This window comes from Leptonotus elevatus, chromosome 14 (genome assembly GCF_054856555.1).
Source record: "Leptonotus elevatus isolate MCC_2025b chromosome 14, RoL_Lele_1.0, whole genome shotgun sequence".
NCBI lineage: Eukaryota > Metazoa > Chordata > Actinopteri > Syngnathiformes > Syngnathidae > Leptonotus > Leptonotus elevatus.
Window position 1 is genome coordinate 13,273,517 of NC_141252.1, and position 22,007 is coordinate 13,295,523.

The 22,007-nt window shown below is 38.6% G+C and overlaps 2 protein-coding genes and 1 long non-coding RNA gene across 5 annotated transcripts; 2 read left to right on the plus strand and 1 right to left on the minus strand.

Annotated features, from left to right (window-relative positions):
- Positions 1 to 10: 10 nt before the first annotated feature.
- On the plus strand, positions 11 to 2,973 carry LOC147163058 (uncharacterized). The gene is made up of 4 exons (XR_015097176.1): positions 11 to 228; positions 400 to 438; positions 807 to 905; positions 1,837 to 2,973. It is a non-coding gene; the product is annotated as an uncharacterized LOC147163058 (long non-coding RNA).
- Positions 2,974 to 10,766: 7,793 nt separating this feature from the next.
- Positions 10,767 to 12,902, plus strand: LOC147163059 (interferon alpha-inducible protein 27, mitochondrial-like). The gene is made up of 4 exons (XM_086094594.1): positions 10,767 to 12,077; positions 12,216 to 12,248; positions 12,357 to 12,518; positions 12,718 to 12,902. The coding sequence occupies exons 1-4, from the start codon at positions 12,068 to 12,070 to the stop codon at positions 12,801 to 12,803; spliced, it is 291 nt and encodes a 96-aa protein (XP_085950720.1). The 5' UTR covers positions 10,767 to 12,067; the 3' UTR covers positions 12,804 to 12,902.
- A 128-nt stretch (positions 12,903 to 13,030) lies between these two features.
- Positions 13,031 to 21,702, minus strand: LOC147163060 (cytosolic 5'-nucleotidase 1A-like). 3 transcript variants are annotated; one of them, XM_086094592.1, is made up of 8 exons: positions 21,607 to 21,702; positions 20,013 to 20,124; positions 18,510 to 18,677; positions 17,413 to 17,455; positions 16,955 to 17,084; positions 15,495 to 15,617; positions 15,213 to 15,397; positions 13,031 to 13,734 (listed from the first exon to the last, which is right to left on the minus strand). In XM_086094592.1, exons 3-8 carry the CDS (start codon positions 18,554 to 18,556, stop codon positions 13,399 to 13,401), a joined length of 864 nt encoding a protein of 287 aa, XP_085950718.1. In that variant the 5' UTR covers positions 18,557 to 18,677; positions 20,013 to 20,124; positions 21,607 to 21,702; the 3' UTR covers positions 13,031 to 13,398. The 3 variants fall into 3 exon arrangements, with proteins under 3 accessions (XP_085950718.1, XP_085950717.1, XP_085950716.1); XM_086094591.1 differs by lacking the exons at positions 17,413 to 17,455; positions 21,607 to 21,702 and adding an exon at positions 20,368 to 21,102 and having other exon boundaries at positions 20,013 to 20,291; XM_086094590.1 differs by lacking the exons at positions 17,413 to 17,455; positions 21,607 to 21,702 and having other exon boundaries at positions 20,013 to 21,102.
- Positions 21,703 to 22,007: the final 305 nt, after the last annotated feature.

The following is a 22,007-nucleotide window of genomic DNA, read 5'->3' on the forward strand; positions in this document are numbered from 1 at the left end:
GCACGGGCGTGTATGGGTTCTCGGCTACCCAGTCATTTATTCAGATCAGTGCTGGGCGGGCACTACCGGCGATGGTTGTGACTTCTGGCATTCTCATTTCAACAGTCAGTTACAGGAGCCAGTTGGAACACCGGCTTTGGAAAAGGCAGCAGTCCTTTCGAGAGCACACACATTTTGAGCAAACCAAAAGAAGATACGACAAAATGGGATTGTTTCTCGGGGTTGGAGGTGACTAAATGCTGTCATTGCTTCCTGTTTTGTCCTCATTTAGAAATCATTGAAGTGCCAAGCTGAGCCTCATCCGTTTAATTTGACATTTGAAAAACATATTTATTCAACCACAATTCAGGAAATCGTGAGAAATTGCATTCCTTGTTTATTGTCTTTCTTGTGTTTCAGCTCTATACCTTATGGGTGCTGGATTGGCAGCCCTCACGGGTAAGACGTTTTTTTCCCCCCACGTCAACACGACAGAAACACATCATTTTATTATGTTCCTTACTATTTCTCTTACATCGGGTCCATTGTAGCTTCTCCTCTCTACATTCATTGCTTGTATTGGGCCTTTCTTGTCTTTGCCCAAGCCCAGTAGGGTTGTTGTTGCCGTTAATTAAAGCTGCAATATGGAACTTTTTTCCCCCAAAAAAATAACTTTACAGTAAGCTTTTTATTTGACCATTTATGACTGAAATGTCTTCTAATTAGTAGATTAACAGTTTAGCTGTTCACAATGGGTACTCCTGAGAGAGATATTCTCTCACTTTAATCTCTGAATTCTGTCTTTTTTTCTTTTCTTTTTTTTACAGGAATGTCTCTTTTTATGGGCCGGGCCAACACAACAATTGGTTATAACAGAAACCCATCACCCGTACTTATGAGAAGGGGCAATAATATATCGTGTGAAGGTACACTTTTGAGTTACCTGTCTTGTTTTGTGTTGTGTCGTCAGTTAGACTAACGCATGACGTGCTGATAACTGCACAGAACAATTCCTTGCTCAAGGGCACCTCAGCCCCTCCTTAACAATCCCCTTAAACACAGATGCTTCGTATCAATATCCGATTTGTATGTAGCTCAGTGGACATTGAGGCAAATCGATAAATCACAAATGAAAAAGTCGTTACAAATAATTTGCATTGCATAATATTCTGTTAATAATAATAATTCAGGATCATTTTACGAAACAAATGTGAGTTAATATTTGTTCAGTACGGTAACATTGGCCGGGTGGCAACTTTTACAATAACCGAGTAATCGTTTGGAGCCATTTTTTACTTTAAAATTGTCCGAATCCTCGGATTTCAGCATATCAACAGTAATTGTTAGCTGATTTCTGTAATCCTTGATAAAAGAAGACTGATTATCTTCTGCGCTTAATCAAAATAAGACATTTGCAAACATCTGTTTTTACTTTGGAAAACAATGACTTGAACCTGTAACATAGTACATCAACCCCCGCCCCTTTTTTTTTTTAAATCACTATACAAATACTAAGTATGAAATAAAAACAAATCACTGGTTAATAAACAGTAATCGGGGGGGGGTGTTTTTGGTAATGCATTTTAATGCAAAATTAAAATGAATCTGATTAATCGATTAAAAAAATATATATATATTTATTCAATAGTTTTTTACAGCCTCATTTTGCAAAGTGTCATATGTCAAGTTTGGCCAATGTGATCTTGAGATCAAGGGGCGGGGCTACAAATGACCATAAAATTGCTGCAGATGAGCATGATATAAGAATGCTCGAGCACATAATACGAGCGAAGCCGTTTCAACAAACGTTTTCAGCTTTTTGTGCATTACATCAGGATAAACTTCTCGCTTTCACAGAACGGAAGAGACGCAGGTTTACGAAGGCACTGTGTGACAAGTCAAACTCAAACGAGTCCGAGTCCGAGTCCGAAGACGATAATTGAAGACGATGATGGGAAGTCGTCGTCGGATGACTGATTGATGAGGGCTGATTCTTCTCGCCGCATCACTTCAGGCTGCTGAGTGATGCACAACGCCCTAATCACATCTCCTATTCATCATCATATTCTTTTCTTTGCTGCTCTTTTCTTGCTTAGCTTGTAAAATAGGTTTTGCTTTGGTATAGTTGATGAAATGTATTGACTTATTTTGACCACATTTGACAGCGGATAGTTGCGTTAAAGGTAGCACAGGTTTGTGTTGAGCAATAAATTTAGAATTCATTCAGAATATTTACTGTGTTTTTTTTTTCTCATTTTATCAGGTCATTTGGTTGTAATTTGTCTTTTCTCAATCTTAAAATATAAAGTCGCATGTGGATCAAATGGGCTGCGTCTAATTTGATCTGCTCTGCATACTAAAGTGTAATACTGCATTTGATCCTGCGCCAAAGTTGAAGGAGAGTTCCCTTGATGGAATGGCAACTTCATTTCTTTTTTTTCTTTCTCGCATGTATTCATTTCCAGGTTATACCATGTAAGACAACGTGCCTAACGTTTGGTATCTTCTGTTAAAACACTGCTTGGAGATTTTGGAGTTTGCATTTTCTAGTTCAGTATTTCACTTTGACTGAATAAATGCCCCCCCCCCCCCCCTAGTTTGCCAACAGGACTTTTTTTTTTCTCTTCACTTTGGTTACAGTTACACTGACACTGTGAACATCCTGGCATTGGATGTTTTGAAATGGAGCTGAAAGGTTTCATCGACACCATTGGAAGCATTTAACCTTTGCCTATGAATACTGGACTATTCAAATACATTTCAAGGAAAGGGCCCCAGTTGCATTGCACGTACTGCATTGTGACCTGAGATGGTGAGCGAAAGGGGGATTTCCACAATTGCGACCAATTACTTCTTTTTTCCCCCTGATGTTTTTCCTTGCCCTCTTCTGGTTGGATCAGAGGATGTTGTTAATATTTGTCAATTGTGGGCGTGTGAAGCCCCTTTGGACTCTTGTGATTAAGGGCTGTAAATAAACTTGACTTGAAAAATGAACATTTGCTACCTTGGCAAACACTCGCAAGCCTTTGCCCCTCAGTGAAATGCGGGACAAAATGGCGGACAGAAGAGAAAGGAGAGATTCTCTAAACACTGGATGACAGTGAATTCATGAAATGAATCATTGTATCCATGTTAATACCATAATTGAGCTGAAATGTGGCACCAAAAAAAAAGGACCAATATGGCAATCAATATAAGCAAGTACAGTTGTACCTCGGAGTTTGAACATAATTGTTCAACCTCCAAAACATTTTTTCCCATAGGAAATAATGTAAATGCAATTAATCCGTTCCCAAGCTCCAAAAACAGAAAGTTCCTATTTTAATTTCTATTTATGTTTTTCACATTTATACCCTGTACAGTAGGGGTGTGAATTGCCTAGTACCTGGCGATTAGATTCGTATCACGATTCATAGGTCACGATTCGATTTGATTAATCCTGATGCAAATCTATAAATTGATTATTGTGATTTATTTTCTTCTTTTTTTGACTCAAATTTAGAAAATACTCATCAGAAACTTGTAAGATTTATATGAAAATGTATTTATCTGAAAATTCAGGCTTATAACTGAGCCACTGCATTTAACAAACAGGTTGCAGTCTGTTTCATGTTTGAACAGCACTAAAATAAAATATTAAGGCTTAATGTTCCATTAATATAACATTCTTCCATGCTTAAGTAAGTAAGACGTTTTGTTGAATATTCCCATAAAAAAATTGATGTTTAAAAATCGATTCGGCCGCATATCGAATCGATTCGAGAATTGCGCGCTATAATATCGCGATATTTTGCCGAATCGATTTCTTCTAACACCCCCACTGTACAGTATTTAAACAATAAAAAATACCTTACCTTTTTTGTTGTGGTGTGATGGCATTAGTGGATGATAAATGTGAGCTTTAGTTCAGTGCTGCGTTTGAGTATTTTACATTGGGCATATTGTTAGACTACTAAGCGGTACCTGCGTGCGTTGTTTAACGTCAGGCACGTTGTTGAACAGCTAAGGGGGTCCTCGTGCCAGTATTTACAGAGTCCCGAGACGTAGATAAAACCATCACTATGAGAAACTATGTGCAAGTGGGCCTAAATGTCCTCACGTTTTGTAGGTTAATTTTAAAGTATACAGTAGCTTACTGTTTACGGTAACAGATGTTTCCATGTATGTGAAAAATTTACAACTGCAGTCTCCATAAGATATATAGTTAAGTTTATCGATTTGAGGGTCCTTCCCATTTTCACAAAAAGTGTATTTTTTCTAATCTATCTTTTAGCATCAACCAATCACAGTTTTTGAAATGATGACTCATAACTAGCAACAATTAATTCCTCTCATTGAGTTATCTGAGAACGGTCTGTAATCACTCCTAAGTACTTAAGACTCCTTCATCGGAATACATTTTTGGGTTAAATTAAAATGCCTGAGAGGATTATCAGAATCTTTCCCTCCAAGTAGTTCATATCTATTGTTGATTATGTTTTTGTTTAAAAGTAAAGTTAAACAGAAGCCTCCCTTGTCATTTATTGCAATAGTTTTCATTTCACAGAAGATAAAACCTTGTATTCCTGCATAACTCGCTTGTAAAGAGAGCTTAATTTCCTTATCTTAATGTCCAGTTCTTTCCTGATACCTTGAACTATTACCCCCCCCCCCCCCATCAAGCTAAATTTCCTTATCTTAATGTCCAGCTATTTCCTGAGACTTTGAACTATAAACACACACCCTATAATATTCCATAGAGATGCTGATGACGATTTTTTTTTTATTATATGTGCATTATGCATGTGCTTCATTAAAAAAAAAAAATAATAATACACTACCCCAATACCGCATGTACTTCCAGAATGTTTTTCTTCAAAGGGACAGGAATGTGAAAAATCAACTTTTTGGACCTTTTTGCCGTGTTAAAATGCTAATTCCTCACCAAAAACATCACCAAAGTGGTGTTTTCCGCCATTCGCCCCTCTATGAGTCATTCTAGGTCATTCTGCTCTCCAAGCACCAGCCCCTCCCAACCTGAGAAAACGAGCTGTTGCCAAGGTTTGACGTCATTGCGTGCGGCCCCATCCCCGCAACCGCCTCTGCGGACTAAACGCACGCCCACTTTGAGATCTCCCTCCATGGGATAATGACAAAAGTAGCCTTTAACCAGTAAACATTCTGTCCAAATGAATTCAAAGCAATCAATTATTCTTCACATTTGCGATGCCAAAGTGCAATGAAATGACAATTGGTTGTCTTAAAATCCAAGTAAGACTTTTGCGCTGATGGATTCAAATGAATGAATGGTGTAGTGGATAGTGTGCTCGCCCTGCAAGCAATAAGGCGCGGGTTTGTGACCTACTGTGGTGCTTTTTTTCCCCCTCTAACCTCTTTGCTCCCCTCCTCTTCCACGATTTCTTGCGGCAAAGACTCGTTTTGTTTCAAATGGAGAGGCGGGGTTTTACTGAACCGAGCGTTTGACTTCGGGGTAAGAAAAATAACCACCGAAAAATAACTCATATTTCATAAGAAATTACATCGCGATTGTGTCAAAGGTAAGATTTCATCATTATATGTTCGCAAGCTAACTGTTAGCTCGTGGGCTAACTGTTCACCCACACGCTAACCCTGGGATATCTCCCAAATAACCGCTAAAAAGCCTGCAGCTAACGTAATAGCCGTTAATCCGTGAGCTAGCCGTTAGCCTGTGGGCTAATAGCCGCTAATTGCTGCTTATTGGCTGTTAGCACTGCACGAACAACCAATCAGATGGTGCTGTGGGCGGGCCAATGCTGCAGGGAGTCAACAGCCGCTGACTCAGAGCAGACGGAGGAGAAAAGCGCCCATTGGAGCAATTTGATATATCGGCCATCAAAACAAAAAAACAGGCAGATGCCGATATTCATAAAATGCTGAATATCGGCGCTGATTATCTGCCGATTATCGGTCTATCCCTGGTTGCAACAAACTTTTTGTGCATTGCATCAGGATCAACTACTCTTTTTCACAGACGTGGGCAAGCCTAAGAAATCAAGGTCAAAGGCAAATGAGGCAGAAGACGAAGAGTGACGATGGTGGGAAGTCGGCGGTTTCTGACAAGAATGACTGATTGATGCGGGCAGATTCTTTGTAACATGTCAGTTTGTGCTATATATATTTTTTATTTTATTTTTTATTATTATTATTATTATTTTTTAATTGTCTTTGATTATTGCACTGCTTTTCAGAGACTTGCATTCATAAACAATCATTCATCAAACCAACTCCAGGCCAAGACTGCGAGAACTCTTAAGTGGCTACAGTGGAAGGAAACCGGTAACAATCCTAATCTTCGAGGTACACGTGTGTGCAGTAGGCTGATAAGATGTTTGGATGCCGTCAGTGGATGCGCAAGCTTAGATTGTTTAAAAAATACAATCTGATAAAATTAAAATAGACTCACAGATGAATACGCCCTTGAAGGACGTAACAAAACCAAACAAGTCAAACTAAAGCCTTATCCACACGTTTTTTTTAAACGGAATATTCCCCCCCTCGCCGGGTAAAAAAAATAAATAATTCCGTCCACACTGCCTCGTTTGTTTTTTGTTGTTGTTTAAAAAAAAAAAGCATAAACCCTACAGACCGATGTGACAAGTTATCTACTTGACTCCAGGAAAGTTTCAAAAGGCCGAGTAATTTGAAAGCAGGGAAGGACTAAACTGCCAAAAAGAAAAAAAGAATCCTGCAGAATAATCCACATTTTTTTATGAATGTACCTGTAATCTATTTAAATGGGATTTTTTTTTCGATAACTAATAGATTACAGTTCAAATGTTTTGTATACTGACTGTACATACATTCTGAACAAAGGTTGTTTTGTCATCATGCGTAGACTGAAGTCCAGAAGCAGCTGTAGGTAAAAAATAAAAAAAAAAGTGAAAGGGGGGGCTGTGGAATTTCCCGACAGACGTTGGACCGTTGATGTTGATAACAGTGGACTTGTTGAACTTTCTTTTTTCAGCTGCGATAGGCTTCAGTTTACACGAGTCGCTAGCAATCACTTAACTCATTCTCTGCCATTGACGGCTAGAAACGTCCAAAATTCATTTGAACTATTTCTATTTAATATTTTTTCCACATTTGTTGACAAGAGTATGAAAACCTTTTTTTTTTTTTAGTACTTGTATGCAACTTCTTTTTATACAGCATTGTTCTACAAATAAATCCCCCTGCACATAACATAATAGCCCCTGAATGATCTCCTTTAAACATAAACACTTCCTGTCGCAAATTCCTTCCCCTCTCGTCCTCTCCTTATATGGTGTTGTTTTGCTCACAGCAGCCTCTGCGGTCAGCCCACATCACGATAACCTCAGAGGGCCTTTTATTTTTTTCCGAAGATAATCCTATGCAGTACATTCAACCAAATACATTGACATTGCATAACTCAATCACTGCCATTGACAGTTATAGATGTCAACATTTCATTTATTTTCATTTTCATCTATTAGTTTCACTTTTTTTTTCTCCACTTTTGTTAACAAGAGTATGAAAACCTAGAATTGTTTTAATTGTACATTTAGAACAGATATAAAAATGTGTGATTAATCGGGAGTTAACTATTGAAGTCATGCAGTTAATTGCAATCAAAAATGTAAAATCGCCTGACACGATTTTAAAAAAGAAAAGAGAAGATTATTAAAAATTACATTTTTTTCTCGTAATTAATCACATGACTTCACTAATTAACTCATTATTAATATATATATATATATATATATATATATATATCAAAGAGAAGACAATTAAGGGGCAAAAAATAATAATAATCACCAAAAATCAGTGAAAACAGGTTTTCTCATTCCGGTTGCTGTCAAATAAATGAAACTGCACATATTTTTCTTCACATACACACCACGCACATGACCACATCCGCAGACAGGTCGCGGGAAATTCTAACCCGAATCCAGTCTGAAAACTATTAGCCAGAGGCTTGCAGGAGTACCCATTGTGAACAGCTAAGGTGTTAATCTACTAATTAGAAGGCATTTCAGTCATAAATGGTCAAATAAAAAGCTTATTGTAAAGTTATTTTGGGGAGGGGGGGGGGGGGGTCCATATTGCAACTTTAATTCAGTGTCCCATCCATCACCTGTTAGCTATTTATTAGAACATACTCGTCTCTTAGATGTCTCCTGCTTGTCTGTAATTTCAGGTATGATGCCATTTAGAACTGTAGTCATTAGTAGGCCACCCTTGCCAACTACTACAGCAATCACAATGAGAAAATACATTTTTGGGGATTTGTGGTGAATATTTTTGTCAATCTTCGACTATCCTACGTGTCCATAATGACACATATGATGTCATTCCGAGCAGCCATAATTAGTGCCTGGCCAACCATTGCCAACTACTACAGCAATCAGAATGCGACAAGGTGTTTTTGTTGATTTTTGGTGAATATTTTTGTCAATTTGTGAATATATTTTGCCCCATTCAACCTCTCGTTTCTCCACAATGGCAGACAACATGTTCAGCTGCAAGCAGTGGTAACTGTTAAGAATCAAACATCGAATGTCCAGCCAACTTCACTCGCTGACTGGGCGCTGAGTGGACAACAACAACAACATGTTTGAGTTATTATATTAGGAAAGAATGTGACACGAACGCGTTTGACCTTCTGGGTACACTTTCACTTTCGGTTTCACTGCCCCCCCTGGCCCCCTCCTCTTGGTTCCCCCATACATATCGAACCAATCAGCGCGGTGGAATTCACTCATCGCCCGCCCACCAAAAGACTGCAGTTTTGCACTTGATCAAAACGCTTCCTGCTTGCTTACGACTTGGAGAGAAAACAAGAGAAAGACGACATGGGAGGTGAGTAACGCGTTAGACAAAGACGAAAGCGATTCTTTTCTATGATGCGCCTTTGTTACATTTTCGATTGAATTTGAAATTGAAAGTGCGTCGACTCAACATACCTCCAAGTGTTGCGTCGGTTGAACTTATTGGTTTGGGTTTTGATGGGAATGGTTAAATACGTAATAATACAATAGGCATTTTGTGACTCGCGGTAATATTGTACTTTTTGTAGTACATGTTCGAAATAAAGATTGCAAGCTAATTAACTTTTAAATGAAAGTGATTATTCTGCTACATATCTGAAGTCAAATGACTATAATTCACCAAGTCTTCTTTTGTTTCATTAGGAAGTTCATCTGTTCCAGCCAGTAAGATTTATTTATTTATTATTATAAATGTATACAAAGCAGAACTGCATATTTCACGGACCACTAACTTGCACGTTTGTGCCACTGCAGGCACCATGCTTTATCCGTCCTCTGCTGGGGCGACGATTGGTTATAGTCAGCCGGACCCCACACCTTTCCAGGCCCCCTCCCCACCATCTGGCATGATCTCACCTTTCCAGTCTCCTGGAGCTGGTGCAGGTTCTGCTTTTGCAACATTACTTTAAATGATGATAAATCTGTGTAACCATCGATTATCATTCATGCAATAGAAGTAGGCTGTCCTTCCTGTCGTGTGGCCTTGTATTTGCCACCATCTGCTGGTCAGGCAATGTTATTACAGGGCTTTGGCCCCACCTTGTTATAGCAAGTCAAGTCATCTTGTACAAAAATACATTTGAAAGCAACAGATAGGTGACATTTTCAGAGACTAATGGAGGAGAGGATCCCCACAAAATCTAGATTAGTGGATTACACCATTTCATGCCTACAGTGACGACCTTATGTGTTTATGTGGTCCGCTGCTTGATGAACCCCCATCTTTCATGGAAGTGAAAACTGAAGAGAATGATAACACAAATTCTGGATCACCCTCTTGTCTCTGAATTAAAAACAGTAATGATAACAATGATAATAATAAGGTTGAAAATACACTCCAGACTCGTTAAACACATTCCGTAAACAAAGCATGAATCATTGTACATACTGTAATAATTCTAACGTGTCATGTGTCATTGCAGGTTCTGCTCCTGCTCCCGGCCCGGGGATGTCCCCGTTCTGAGTCCTCACAATGGCCTCTTCTAAAGAAAGTCCACCATTTCAAATGGCCTGTTTTCATTATATAGAGTGCATTGCAATCTAAATTGGAATTATGTGACAGAAGAAAATGTTGTGTAGTAAAGAAAAGTACTCCTATTTGTCTGCAAGAATCTTTGTTACATGTTTAACGCTCTTGGGCGTAACATTCACACTTGATTATGATTTGAACTGGTGGAACAGGCCTTGTCTTTGACACGTGGGCCTTCGATTGTGTCTTACAGCATTTTAATGCTGCTGCGTACATCAATGGTATACAGAGTACAGGAGAGATTGCATCCTATTAGGCTATGACCATCTGCTTTCTGAAGCCGAGCCGTGATTGCTTGTTACTTGAGCCCCAACTCCAGTAAGGAGAAAGTATTCCATGCCAATTCCCAGTCACAACCAATAGTATCGTTTGTCTTTAAAATTGTTACAAGTACACCTGAATTACATTGTGGCCTTATTAACATTAAAGGGGGAAAAAAACTTACTCTACGCACACTAAAGAATACCTTAATTGGCATTTTTATTCTATGTTTTGTAGTTTATGGATATATATATATATATATATATATAATATTAACATTATTAACTATATATATATATATATATATATATATATAATATTAACATTATTAACTATATATATATATATATATATATATATATACATACACACACGCACACTCATAAAAAATATATATTCAAGAGAAACGATACTTTGCCACGTACTTCAGGACTCTCGGTTGAAGCCAAAGGGCAGCCATCTTATGTTGCCACTTTTATTGACAACGTCTGTTATGTTTTCCCCCTGGAAACACTTATCACTGCGTGTTTTACGCTAGGATCCCTGTATAGAGTATGAGAGCCTCACAAAGAGCAAACTACATTTTTTTACATTAACCATTCAGTATATCAACTCAATATTGTAAATTGTGACACACAGAGGTTACGTTTACATTTTACAGCATTTTTTTCTTCCTGACATGCTTTACTTTCACTCGGTTGTTGGCTTTGACAACCTGATGCAGACGACTCTTTGAGTAGCGCCTGGAGATAGAAAATTAATAGTATTTTTCCTAGCAGTGAAATGTACATGTATACTTCTCCCATATTTATTGGTAGGCTACAACTGTATGTCATACACGGTGGCATTTTAAACATAAACGCCGCGGAGAAATCAATGTATTCGTTGTAAGCGGCCTTCGTGAATGGCCACGTAAGATGGCCGCCGGTGGCTTCACTTCTCCCAACGGCAAGCAAGCGGTATAGCTTTATATTCCAGTGAAATCCGTGCGAGCGCGCCCTCTTTCGCTCTTCCTCCACAAGTTTTAAAGCAGTTTTTTTTTAAGAAAAAAGTATATGTGGTAGATTATTGTTATATGTTTAGTCATAAATAAGCAGTAATTGATAATTCAGTGATAGGCAACATTCAAATTAGAATGTAAACAGACTTATTAGGAACTTATGGAGAGAAAACGGTTTTGAAAAGAGCTTCAAAACAAGTTTAAAATGGTTGACATAAATATCGGCGCGATGCTCATTGTCGCTTGAAGTGTACTTTAAAACACTACATTTAAAATTGTGTTTATTTTTTTTTGTACTTATGTTGCAATATTTGTGTTCAAGTATATTTGTACTTTTTGTGAATGTTCAGAAGATATATATTTTTTCGCTTGAGCTGTTGGAGAAGACGCATCTGTGTCAGAGCCGCCATTAATATCTCCCTCATCCAGGTTATAACACACACACACACAGCAACTTTTTTTTTTTAAAGCAGCATTCTTTTACAGCTTATATACAGATACAGAGCAAAGCTTTGCAATAATAACTTCAGCACATGGCGTCCCGTATGTCAACATTCCGTCGTCACTCAACGCCCATGTTGGGCTTTAATCTATTATGGAGAAACGAAACTAAATTTGCTCCATCTATTGAAAAGGTTTGCAAGCCCGCCCTCTATTGGTCTTCCTCCAGTTTCGTTTTTCCAGAAACGACACTTCATCTGAAACAATAAAAACCACCCAAGCAAGCCCGCAGCACACACAGTGATCCTCGGACCAAGACGGGACAAGATGGAATTTTGTGAGTCTTTCACTTCTTTCTCTTTTTTTTAATATTTTCTTTTTTCTTTTTTAAACTATCATCACGTTAGACAGTACTGGTAAGAAATGAGATGGAGTTGTTTAATTAAACATTCTAACGTACTGTTTTGATTTTCAGTGATGACGGCTCTAAAAGTCGGTGCGGGTGCAGGTAAGATGTTTGACAATGTTGAGCGATCATAAACAGCCATTTGTAGAGGAGTACAAATTGATATCATGTCTGTTTTCACTCATGTGGTTGACTTGACTTTCGGTCCAGCTGGTATGGTGGTTGTGGCTCCGGTGACCTTGGGAGCTCTCGGCTTCACTTCGGCTGGGATCGCGGCAGGCTCCGTTGCTGCCAGCCTGATGTCAGGCTCAGCCATCGCTAACGGAGGAGGGGTGGTGGCAGGCGGCCTGGTGGCTGTCTTGCAGTCTGCAGGTAAAAAGTCGTCAAAATCTTGACCTATCCCCAATTCAGCTTCAAGATCAGAACTGCATGTTGACTGCGCGCATAAAGTCAAAGCAAATCGGGGAGTGAAATGCCAGGAAAATTATTCCAAAATGTCTCTATGTTCTAATACAAGTAAATGAGAAAGAAGGTAAATAAATGCAGTGTTTATTTTCTCGCCATGTCGTAGGCACGGCTGGTTTGTCGGCCACTGCCTCTGCAGCTGCGGCCGGTGTAGGAGGAGCTGCGGCAGCAATCATCGATAAACTTGTCTGAAGCCAACGTTTATGGCCATTGGATAATATTTCATGTACTATTATGTCGATGACATGTATCCTAAGTCAATAAAACGCCAGTTATGGCAACAGTTCCTTATCTTTGGTTGGAATGAATCAATCCAAGTTCCTGCATCCCTAAACATGATTATTCTTATTGAGTGCAAGAATCCACGTTAAAGCAAGAGAGGAGACAACTGGCAGAAATGAAAGTTAATTCCATTTAAGGTGACAACTTTTTGTAATTTTTTATTTCACAACATACCAAATTTCATAACATAAAATTGATTTGTAATGCTAAAATACATTAATAATTTAATCAACCACATGTACATGTCACTAATGTGCAACATCAAATTTAAAATCTTCTTCTTTTTTTTTAAACACTGACATTTAACAAATTTACAACAAACATGTTATAGACTGACAAAAAATAAAATTGTTCTTTCATGTGCAATGATTTCAAGCCATGTTAACATAGAATTTCTTTCTTTTTTAAACAACTTTTTACATTTCGGAGCACTTCCACCATTATGACTCCGTAGTTTCCTGTGCGTCCAGATGTTTACTGCCTCTCCATCAAGATGTCAAAGAAGTCATTTCTTCGCAAGTCTCTGCGCAATGCCGTAGGGAACATGACAGGCCACCGTGCCAAGTTGGGCCGCTCCTTCCACATGAAACATCTGGTCGTCAAAAAAAATGTGCGGCCTGATCTTCTCCAGCATGGGGCCTTTGGGCGCTCCGGCGAGAAAGAGAGCCTCGTCAATCTCCAGGCCCCACGACCGCAGGGTTTTTAAGGCTCTGGTACCGGAACTGGCGGCACTGCGAGCCGTCACCAGGTAGGTGCGGATGGGACAGTCCATGCGCAGGCCTTTGTCAAAAAACTTCCTCTGGAGTTTACCCAAAGCCTCCAAGAAGCCCTTCAGTGGGCCCTGCGGTAAGATGGAAGAGCACAGTGAGGACATAACATATTATTATTACTTTACAATAAGTGTGGCCTTATAAATTATTTTGACCCAACTTTCTGGGTTGTTTTATACAAAATGACCCATTTTTTGGACCCAAGTAAAGGATCTGACCAATATTTATGAGTTGTTTTACACTGACTCAAAGTTGGATCAAATCGACCCAAGTAGAGGATCAGTCCACTTTTGACCCATAGTTGGGTTATTTTTGACCCAACTGTTTTTTAGAGTGCAGTTGACTTCCCCTTTAACTCATTCACTGCCATTGACGGCTATAGATGTCAAAAATTCATTTGAACTATTTCTATTAGTTTTTAATTTTTTTCCCATTTTTGTTAACGAGTATGAAAATCTAGTGTTTTTTTAATATTGTATTAGAACAGATATAAAATTTGTGATTAATCGTGAGTTAACTAGTGAAGTCATGCGATTAATTACAATTAAAAATAGTACTCGCCTGACGCCCCTCATTTTTAATAATCTTTTGTTTAAAAAGGCATCAGGCAATAAAAATTTGTAGTCGTAATTATTCGCATGACTTCACTAGTTAACTCATGATTAATCACAAATTTTATATATGTTCTAAATGTACAATAATTAACAACAATGGAAAAAATAAACTTAAAATAAAAAAATAAAATAAATGGTAGCTATTGAAAACAGGTCTTGTAAAACAGCATTCTGCCACTTGAGCAAAATTACAACACACAATAACATAACAATAATAACACAAGAACAGCTCTTAACTCATTCACTGCCATTGACGGCAAAAATTCTACATTAATACTATTTCTATTAGTTTACGATTTGTTTCCACTTTTGTTAACAAAAATATGAAGACCTAGAATTTTTTTTATTGTACATTTAGAACAGATATCAAATTTGTGATTAATCGTAAGTTAACTATTGAAGTCATGCGATTAATTACAATAAAAAAAAAATTTGTCTGACTCCCCTAATTTTTAATAATCTTTTCTTTTATTTTTCTTTTAAATTAGGGGCATCAGGCGATTAAACTTTTTAATTGTAATTAATCACATGACTTCACTAGTTAACTCACGATTAATCACAAATTTGATATCTGTTCTAAACGGACAATACATTTTTTTTCTAGGTTTTCATACTCTTGTTAAAAAAAGTGGAAACAAATGTGAAATTAATGGAAATAGTTCAAAATAATTTTTGACGTCTATAGCTGTCAATGGCAGTGAATGAGTTAATAATCCAAAAGAAGACAAAAAGTGTATTTACTGTATTTATATGCACCTCGATTACATTTGATTTGTAAAATGACAGTTAATCAAATTAATTGGAGCTTGAGCTCCTCCTTTTTCTATTAAAAAAAAAAGCATTCAGCTCAAGTGTTCAAGCAAACCTGCAACTATGATTTCCATTTGTACTTAAGAACCTGTCATCCTTCAGCGTTGACTTTGTGTATACTGTACATGGTCCAGAGGCTTGTTCTCATGGGCCTTCTCGTGCTCAAAGAACTTGTCCAGTCCGTGGGCCTTGAAAATGCGTTCCGACTCGTCTGAGAAAAGGACGGCGTCGCCGTCAAAGGCGACGCGAAGCTGACTGTCCGACACTTCCTTCATCTTCTCCGGCGTGAACATGGTGGCTGCCGCGATACCTGACGACACACACGCGCACATTTATATACACTTTTATTGCTGAAGTAGTCAAACGGGGCCCAAGCAAAAATGCTACTTGCACGGCTTTGCACTGACCTTCTTCCAAAGCTTCTCGCACCTTGGCAGAGTCAGCAGAAAGGTACAAGTTTGTGTGGTATGCTTTCAGGTAACCTATAGGACTGTTTCCTCCGGTCATGCAGAAGCGCTCGATCAATAAGTCTGAAAGAGGAACAAACAGAAAATATATTATTGAATATATATATATTTAGTTTAGTTTCAGTATTAGTTTTAGTTTTTTTTTTTTAAGAATGTGTATTACTTGTGCGCAATATAAAAAAAACACCACGGGAGCAAGGTCATCTGAAGGTGCTTTTCTATTGGCTGCTGCTGATGACAAATGCTTTTTTTTTTCTTAGTAGCCTTCATCCTGCACTTTGTTCCTCCGCTTTTGACAACCACATCAGCCCTCAACTGTGACAGAAATCACAGAGCCAATTATGTTGAGAGTTGTGCATGTTTTCCGAATTATTCCAGTGAGCAATGGCTGAGGGGTCCCCAATTCTCTCGGGGGACATTATTTGGTGTGTGAACCATGAGAAAGAGTTCGTCGTAAACCAACAGAAAACTGGGAATTGGTCAACAAGATGATCTTTGCAAGAAAAATAGTTTAGCATCACAACATGAAAATCCACATCCATTCTTCCTTCCACAAAATTCATTGTAACTATTTCTATTAGTTTAACATTTTTTTCTACTTTTGTTAACAAGAGTAGGAAAACCTATATATTTGTATTGTACATATAGAACAGATACACAATTTGTGATTAATTGTGAGTTAACTAGTGAAGTCATGCGATTAATTACGATAAAAAAATGTAATCGCCTGACGCCCCGAATTTTTAATCATCTTTCAATCGCGTCAGGCGATTAAAATGTTTAATTGTAATTAATCGCATGACTTCAATAGTTAACTCACAATTAATCACACATTTTATATCTGTGCTAATAGTACAATAAAACAAAATCTAGGTTTTCATACTCTTGTTGACAAAAGTGGAAAAAAATGTTAAACTAATAGAAATAGTTCAAATGAATTTTTGACGTCTATAGCCGTCAATGGCAGTGAATGAGTTAACAAAGGATGCAAGGGTGTGACATCCTGCACACGCACATGCTTCCAAAAACAAGGTCGTGACGTCAGAGTGGAAGGAAGCTGAGCTATGCAGGGCAACAAGTATTATATTGAAGAGAAGACCACACCCAACTTCAAAATACTTAAGTGTGCCTTGGAAACACCACAGAGAAATAAAATTAAATGAAAGTGAAATCCTTTGTTGGGTAATAATTAGTGATGGGAAAATGAAGCTTCATGAAGCCCTTGCCACATTTTTTTAAATCCTCTAGATGTTGCACTTGGGATAAAGATAAAGAAATGGATGAAATCTCCACTGCAGCTTCAAACCAAGAGTGCCGTCAAAAGGAGTCCAAACAATATCACAAGTGCTTCATGAAGCTTCATTTTCCCATCACTAGTTATAATGTGTCTTGTAACTCACGGTGATGATTGATAGTATTGATGAGTCGGAGGCCCACGTATGCGTGGTTGTTGGTCACGAGCACCACGTCAAACAGCTCCTCGCTCTCAGGGTAAAGCTCCCGCAGTCGACTGTTGACAGCCTCCAGAGCCTGGGAACACGACCAAGCGCACGTTGAAGATGGAAATATACAAACCTCCGGAATCCCTGGTTGGGCTGCGCGTGTCTTTTTGTTCTTTAATCCTTATTTTTTCTTCACCACCCCCAGATGCACGAAGCAGCGTGTTAAGTCTTTGCGGGGGAGGGTTAAAGGCTCAGTTTGCAGAATACTGAGATATTTCTGACGGCTGAATTATTGCAGTGGATGTTCTGATTATTATTCTACAATCTTCGGGGAACTCACGAAATTACCAATGCTGAGTGCACCCTTGCACAGGTGTGTGTGTTATTCATGGGATTTTAAGGCAGGGGTTTGCAACCTGCGGCTCTGGAAGTCCCTTTCCTGTGGCTCCCTGTGGATCTCTAAAAAAAAATAGCAGAAACTATCATTATTATTATTTTTACATATTTATAAATTCATCAAATAGTCTTCAAATGAATTTAGATCTAAAAACAAATGAATAATTAAATATTCAAATAGTGTCGGAGTCCAAGAAAAAGAAAGACGAAAGGTAGATGAAATTGAAAGTTCAAAAAGTGACCATAAAATGTCCAAAAAGGAAGATGAAAATTAGAAATTTCCCATAAATATCCATGAAATTGCCAAAAATGTCATATAATTTTTTTTTTATATATAAAAAGTCTAAAAATAAAAGAAGGAATCTACAAAAAATAACTGTAAAATATATACAAAATTGCCAGAAAGTCTGACAATTTGTTAAAAAAAAATCTTTAAAAGGTAAATATAACATGTCCAAAAACAAAAAAAGAAATCCTGAAAATGACCATAAAATGTACACATAATTGCCCCAAAAAGCCAGAAAATTGATTTAAGAAAAGGCAGGAAAGAAATTGTTCCAAAAGTAACCATGAAATGTCCAAACCAAAAGAAGAAATCCCAAAAATTTCCATAAAATGTCCACAAAAGTCAGAAAATTTACAGCAAAAAATGCAGGGGAAAAAAAATAAAATAAAATGTCCCAAAAAATGAAGAGGAGCAGAAAATTACCACGTCCTTAAAATTGACAAAAAATGTCAGAAAGGCAGAAAACTCGAAAAACGAAGTATGAAAAATTACACCCCCAAAAATACAAAAACAGAAGATGAAATGTAGAAGAAAATGAATATTAAAGTATTGAATGCGGCATATTTTTCTCTTATGGTGCAGCTCTAATCAGCTCTTGGGCCCTCATTCAATTACACTAGCACTAACGCACTGTTTCCTTCATCACGATCCTCAAATGTTGTTTGATTTTTGCTTATTGAATTGGCCTAAAATAGCTCTTTTGACAAGAAAGGTTGCTGACCCCTGGTATAAAAGGTAAATTAGCATCATTTGATGATTTAATTCCCACCCTAAACACGGCAGTCTGCGTTTGACCTGATAGATGCACAATGGTCATTTGACTTTTCTGACCTTGACGAAGGAGAAGGCAGGTCCAGGACTGAAAGGCTGACTTTCATGCTCCAGCTGGAACTTGAGATATTCCTCCATGCCTTGCCGCTCGTAGATCTGCTGCTCGCGTTCCATGTTGAAGAGCACCCGCGACGACACGGCGATGGTGATGGCGTTCTCGGGTTTGGGCTGAGAGATGATCAATAGAGTACAGGAGTCCATTACAGTGCCGCATGGCACTCCTCATGCTGTTGTAAGTGGGTGTATAATAACGCCGTTTAAAGGGCTTTGAGTAACTTGAAGGGAGAATAGTAACGTATAAGTGAAAATATATTTGCCACTGGTAAGTTGCTAAGTCATTTGTGTTGCTCTATTTGTGGGTTACTGTTATGATTGTGCTTTCGGTTGGTGCTTTGAGTCAAGTGTGTTGTTATGGATGTATTATGCTTATGCAGTTACTATGTCACTTGTGATGAAAATGTGACGATGATGATGTTTTAGACGTATTAGCCACTTTTAGTTTGCCAATTTTAACCAGTTACTTTATTAATTATGATAATAAGTTGCTAGGCAATTGTTATGTGTTATCACAGCTTGCCCCGTCCAGTCACTCTTAGTTTATCCTTTTGTCCCACATAAAATATTTACTCATTATTATTATCTACAATTTAGGACATCTAAAATTTACGACATGGCAAACTTTCTACAATGGTTGCACTACATAATATTTTCAACTTAAAGTCATGTTAGCCATCCAAACAAAACAAGCTAGCTAGCCACAAGTAAACATTTGAGTAGAACAAACTCATCTGCTTTTACAGCGTAGCCTCGGTTATGGTTTGTCGTCATGGAGCTGGCAGCAACAAGGTGACAGTGATACAAAACACTTCATCCCCTCTGCAAGGTCACATGCCACAGTGCCTACATGTTAACACTGTAACTTAAAGCCGCAATATGGAACTTTTTTCCCAAAAAATAACTTTACAGTAAGCTTTTTATTTGACCATTAATGACTGAAATGCCTTCAAATTGGTAGATTAACACCGCAGCTGTTCACAATGGGTACTCCTGCAAGCATCTGGCCAATCATTTTCAGACTGCAATCGGGTTAGAATTTCCCGCCCCCTGTCTGCGGATGTGACGCCATGTGCGTGGTGTGTATGTGAAGAACGGTATGTGCAGTTTAATTTTTCGTCAGCAGGTGGCAGTAGCGATTCGAAAAGGAATATTCTTCGTTTCAGTAGCTTTAACCTGGATTGGGCTGAAAGAAAAGAGTTTGCCTTTTGAGTTGGTGTAAAGAAAATATTTTAGCTAGAATAACAATCTTTTATTGTTCCATACTTGTAGATGCTCCAACAGGTTCCCGCCTCATTAAACAGGGGCTGCTTCTGTTGACTGTTAGCCCGTCTTGTCTCAACTGTGCACATTTTAAAATAACCCACGCAAGCTTTTGGAAATGATAAAAGTCATTCTCCAACTTGGTTATCAAACGGGGTCAAGGAAAATCAACAAAAGCATACTCACCGGTTGAGGCTTCCTTGTCGGAGTAGAGGGCTTCACAAGTCTCTTAGTATCTTCCCAGTTGCTGCTCGCACCATTTCGGCTCTGTCCACTGACAGTCGAAGTTTCACCGTTGCTTAAATTCATTTTTGGGGGGGAAAAAAACAGTTTCTTCACTATTTCACGTCTTTACTGTTGTAGTCTCCCTTTCCTCTCTGCCAGGAGTTGCCACTAAAGTGCTGTCTCACTCCTGAGCTTCTTTGCACTCGGCATGCGAGATCAGTCAGACTGCAGCCGCACAGTCTGGAAAAGGAAGAATGGCAAGAGGCCGTGCACTCACTGAAGGAAAATCAACATTCGCGGTGACAGTTGTTTTTACCCGCAGCGTCGCGAGCGCGCTCCATCTACTCGAAATCGTCGTCGCTTCTCTTTCCTCTCACATCCACATTAATGACTTGCAGTCATTTGGCATCCTCCCCTTTATTTTAACCCCTTCAGCGGAGCAGCGGAGCATTTGATTGAGTGCGGCAGACGCTTGTTGCATGACTGGATGCCGTCGAGTGGAGCGATGTCACGATACCTGATATCATATCTTGAATTGATATGTTCAAATGAAGATATTTGTGTATATTCATTTTATCTTTATTCATTACACGCAATGTGAATTCTCCATCCTATCTTCCACTACCACTTCATACTGCTGCTCAGCAGTGTGGGAAATTGAGTCCTCTATGGGTGATTTACTCCCCTCCAGCTCTTTTTGTCTCACCTCTTCTCACGTGAGCCCCTGCAATCTAACCACCGAAGCAGCACTCGATGTTGCCAGGCAACAGCCACAGACTGGGCCCATGGAAGGAAAACCCACTACTAGAATCTGATTGGACGCGGGAACAGCATTCAGTGTCGATTCACTGGCCACTTCATTGGGTACACCTGCACAAGCTAACGAGACCTATGGAAAGACTTTGATCGTTGGGGTTGTAGTTTGCAGTGTGGCCGAACTGAGGAGTTTGTGAAATAGTTTACCTTCATATCCGTGTGGAAATGAGAGGGAGCAACATATTAGTCAATGCATTTATCTCATCATCCATCCTCTATTATTTTATGACGCAGCTCTTGTGCTGGTGTACCTGTACAGAGCTGCATTTAGAAACAGCCACACATGAAAGATGAAAGCGTTAAAAATGGAATCAAAATCAAGTTCAAAGCTACAATCGCCAGCTGCTTGGTGGTTGGACGCACCAAAGAATGTAGTCAGTTTATCAGCGTGACTATTTGGCATATCAGTTGATTACGATTATTACTGTTGTGACTCAGTGCATGGAGACTAATCACAGAAATACTTTTGAAGTTGCAGGGATTTTGACACACATGCATAATTGGTTGAAGAAAAATATATATATAAAGTTTCAACAATGATAATAGTAGTACAAGTTTTATATTATGCGCCGTGACTTAAATGTTTCATATTTCATTAGCACATTGAGTTGCATATCCTAGACAGTCTGCATCACAAATTACTTTATTCTGTGAAATCCTTTAGCGTTAGAGTCCACTCACATTCTCATTCTGCTGCAGGAGATAATTAATGTTGCTAGCAACAATAATGAAGACTTACCGGTACTTTTTTGAAGAAAAAAAAAGTCAATTATTCATGTTTTTTGCCTCTCCTTCTTGCTTTTAATCGCCCTGTTTGCTAATATGACAAGCAATGCTGTAGTGAGGGCGCGGACTTTGCTGCTTACTCGACGTAAGGAGAAGTGACGCCACCGGCGGCCATCTTGCGTTGCCATATATGATGCTATGCCATGTCACAAAGCTTGTCACAGTGGATTTGCTAACCAATTTATGAACAATGTTCGGCATGCTGTTCAAGTTGACAGCAGAAGGCAGTATATATATATATATATATATATATATATATATATATATATATATATATATATTTATGCCCTGCGTTTACTGGCAACCAGTTCAGGTCAAGGTGTACCCTGCCTACTGCCCGAAGCCAGCTGGGAT